Source organism: Brassica oleracea, chromosome C5 (genome assembly GCF_000695525.1).
Source record: "Brassica oleracea var. oleracea cultivar TO1000 chromosome C5, BOL, whole genome shotgun sequence".
NCBI lineage: Eukaryota > Viridiplantae > Streptophyta > Magnoliopsida > Brassicales > Brassicaceae > Brassica > Brassica oleracea.
In genome coordinates this window covers 37,379,679-37,382,535 of record NC_027752.1, presented here as the reverse complement: position 1 = coordinate 37,382,535, position 2,857 = coordinate 37,379,679, and the positions used below count along the sequence as shown (strand labels likewise).

Here is a 2,857-nt window from a genome sequence, read left to right as displayed (position 1 = left end):
TTTTCAGACAGGTTATGTTTTACACATGGTGGTACACGCATATCACAGCAACATCATCCAAGATTTCGTGTGTGTGTATTTGAGGTCGATGACTCAATATGTTCGATCAGATTGTGGCATGGTCGATGGTAAAGAAGAACCAACTATCATGTTCGAGGACGAAACATATTCTGCCCAAGATCTTCATCACCCACGGATTGTAGAAAATTGGAGAGGTCCAAGGGACTTTCAGTAATGTCCAAATCAGGGGGAGTAATGTGTGTTGTACTCTTTTTCCTTCAGCATGGTTTTGTCCCAATTGGGTTTTTCTGGTAAGGTTTTAATGAGGCAACATTAAAGCACATTACAAGCTCTAAATGGTTATGACATCCAAGTGGGAGTGTTATGAACCAGATGGTGGATGACTCATAACCAAAAGATTATGATTTGTAATCTTTCCATTTATCTATGACGGTGTAATCTCCTATATAAAGAACATCTATGTTATGGATAAAGATAGACTTTTCCATTACTTTTATAACAAAAAGAAAGTTAATGGTATATATTTTTTTTTGAGAAATTCTCTAGGATAACATTTTTTAAGTTTTTGGTCACAAAAATAGTACTCAATGAAGAAAATGACCAAAATAAGTTTTATTAAAGAGTAAAAATGTGTTTTTACCCTAGGGTTAACTAATCTATAATTAGGGTTTATAGTTAAGATGTGGGGTTTTGCGATAGAGTTTCAAATTTAAAAAAATAAAAATAAAAATTTTCAAAATAAAAAAAGAATATTTTAGTCATTTTCTTTCTTGAAATCTATTTTTGTGACAAAAACTTAAAAAGTGGTATTTGAGAGAATTGTTCTTTTTTAATCAAGTTCATGGTATAAATTAAGTTCACAAAAGCAAGGAATAGATACTAAACAAGGTATAAATCAGACTATCATCAATATGTGGCTACATTTTTTTTTTTTTTTTGACTGAAAATATATGGCTACATGATGGTGTGTTGTGCATGCCTTCTACGCCATGCAAACAAATACACGCACATAGCCTCTGACTTTGTCTGTCGTACGTTTGTATTGTTCTAGACAGTAATTATGGTCTTAAAACACACACGCTCTGTCAATAAAGCTTTGTTTCCATAAGAACATCATGAACAAAGACTTTAAAAGCAAAAACAGGACAATCAATTGTGGTCTCAATCAAAGACTTTAGAATCTCAATCAGGTAGTATAGTGTAAAAAGGAAAATGGAGATACGTTATATATGCTCTGTTAATTTCGACCATTGGATTGAGAGAGACTCTTGCACTTGTGGTCTTGCATGAACATACGTGTTCTTCTATAAGCCAAACATAACATTTTCAAGACTTTTACGTCAAAACGAGTTGCAGAGTTATTTGGTGGTGTTTGATTGGTTTCAGACTTTGCAGTGGTCCCAAAGAAGAGAAAGAGAAGCCATTTCATTGGTTCGGTATTCTCTTTAACATCTTACTCTCTCTACTACTCTGGTCTTCAGCAAAATCTGAAAAGACAAGTAAAATATATTGATGTCTCTTCAACGACCCAATGGGAACTCGAGTTCCTCTTCTTCCCCCAAGAAGCACAAAACTGGTAGTTGTTTACTTGTTTTTAATGATTTTTTTTTTTTTGCTCTTTATTTTGGTTTTAAGAAAATGGGTTTGTATAATTTTCAGAGGAGAGTGACGAGGAGGAGTTGTTGATGGCTCTTGACATGGAAGCAGCTGGATCAACAGGTGTTCTAAGCAGCAACGCCGACGACGGAGTCAACAAACCGGAGATTGACCAGACCCAAAACGTAACTTCAACCGCCAAGCGGGGCCGTAGACGAGACCCAGTCGATAAAGAATACAGAAGACACAAGCGGTCAAATGAATCAGTCATTTTTACTACAGTTATGCAATTGAAACGTGAAAGAAGTGATAATGAATGTGCGTTGGTTTTGGTATGAAATAAACAGATTGTTGAGAAATAGGGTATCGGCACAAGAAGCGAGGGAGAGGAAGAAAGTGTATGTGAGTGATATGGAATCAAGAGCTAACGAGTTGCAGAACAACAATGATGAGCTTGGGGAGAAGATCTCTACTTTGATGAACGAGAACACAATGCTTCGCAAAATGCTTATCAACACTAGGCCTAAAGCTGATGACAGTCACTAGGATGATAAAAATCCTTTAACTAATCTAATGTTGTATGTTTATCTTTTCGTTTGTATACAAATAACATCAAGTTGCGCATAACATTGTCTCACCAAAAAGTTGATCTTTTTAAAAATCGGTGGATAAAATGTAATTTTAGATTTGCATAATCAAGAAAGACAAAAGGTAAAGACTTCATAGAGTTTAATCAAGAAAGACAAAAGGCTTAAGAGAGTTTAGCAGGTATGCCGATTTTGTCCAAATCAGTGGAACTCAGACAAAAAATTTGGTTTTTGGTTCACGATTTTGAGTTCGGTGGGATTTTAAAAATGATTTGGTATTCGGTTCGGTTTTGTTTTAGATTTTTTTTTTTAAAGTGAATTATTCAAAATTAACCGCAATCACCAAAGCGGATTAATCAAATCAACCGAAACTAATCAAATTTAACTAAAATAAACGATTTTTTAGGAAAATAAATTGGTGGAATTTTACGATTTAGTAGGCATGCCGATTTTGTCCAAATAAGTGGAACTCAGACAAAAAAATTGGTTTTAGGTTCAGTTATGATTTTGAATTCGGTGGAATTTTAAAAATGATTGGGTATTCGGTTTGGTTTGATTTTAGATTTTTTAAAAAATGAATTATCCAAAATTAACCGCAATCACCAAACCGAATTAATCAAATGAACCGAAAATGATCGAATTTAACCAAAAAT

At 34.1% G+C, this 2,857-nt stretch overlaps 1 protein-coding gene across 1 annotated transcript; it reads left to right on the top strand.

The window, feature by feature from the left end:
* Positions 1–1,414: 1,414 nt before the first annotated feature.
* On the top strand, positions 1,415–2,340 carry LOC106293609 (transcription factor HY5-like). The gene is made up of 3 exons (XM_013729284.1): positions 1,415–1,597; positions 1,681–1,870; positions 1,965–2,340. Exons 1-3 carry the CDS (start codon positions 1,534–1,536, stop codon positions 2,161–2,163), a joined length of 453 nt encoding a protein of 150 aa, XP_013584738.1. The 5' UTR covers positions 1,415–1,533; the 3' UTR covers positions 2,164–2,340.
* The last annotated feature ends 517 nt before the right edge of the window (positions 2,341–2,857 follow it).

What these genes read in the sequence shown, in the direction of transcription:
- LOC106293609 (XM_013729284.1), top strand. Translation starts at nt 1,534, where the DNA reads ATGTCTCTTCAACGACCCAATGGGAACTCGAGTTCCTCTTCTTCCCCC. An exon ending in CCCCAAGAAGCACAAAACTG is followed by an intron (nt 1,598 to 1,680) that starts GTAGTTGTTTAC and finishes TATAATTTTCAG; the next exon opens with AGGAGAGTGACGAGGAGGAG. An exon ending in GAATACAGAAGACACAAGCG is followed by an intron (nt 1,871 to 1,964) that starts GTCAAATGAATC and finishes TGAAATAAACAG; the next exon opens with ATTGTTGAGAAATAGGGTAT.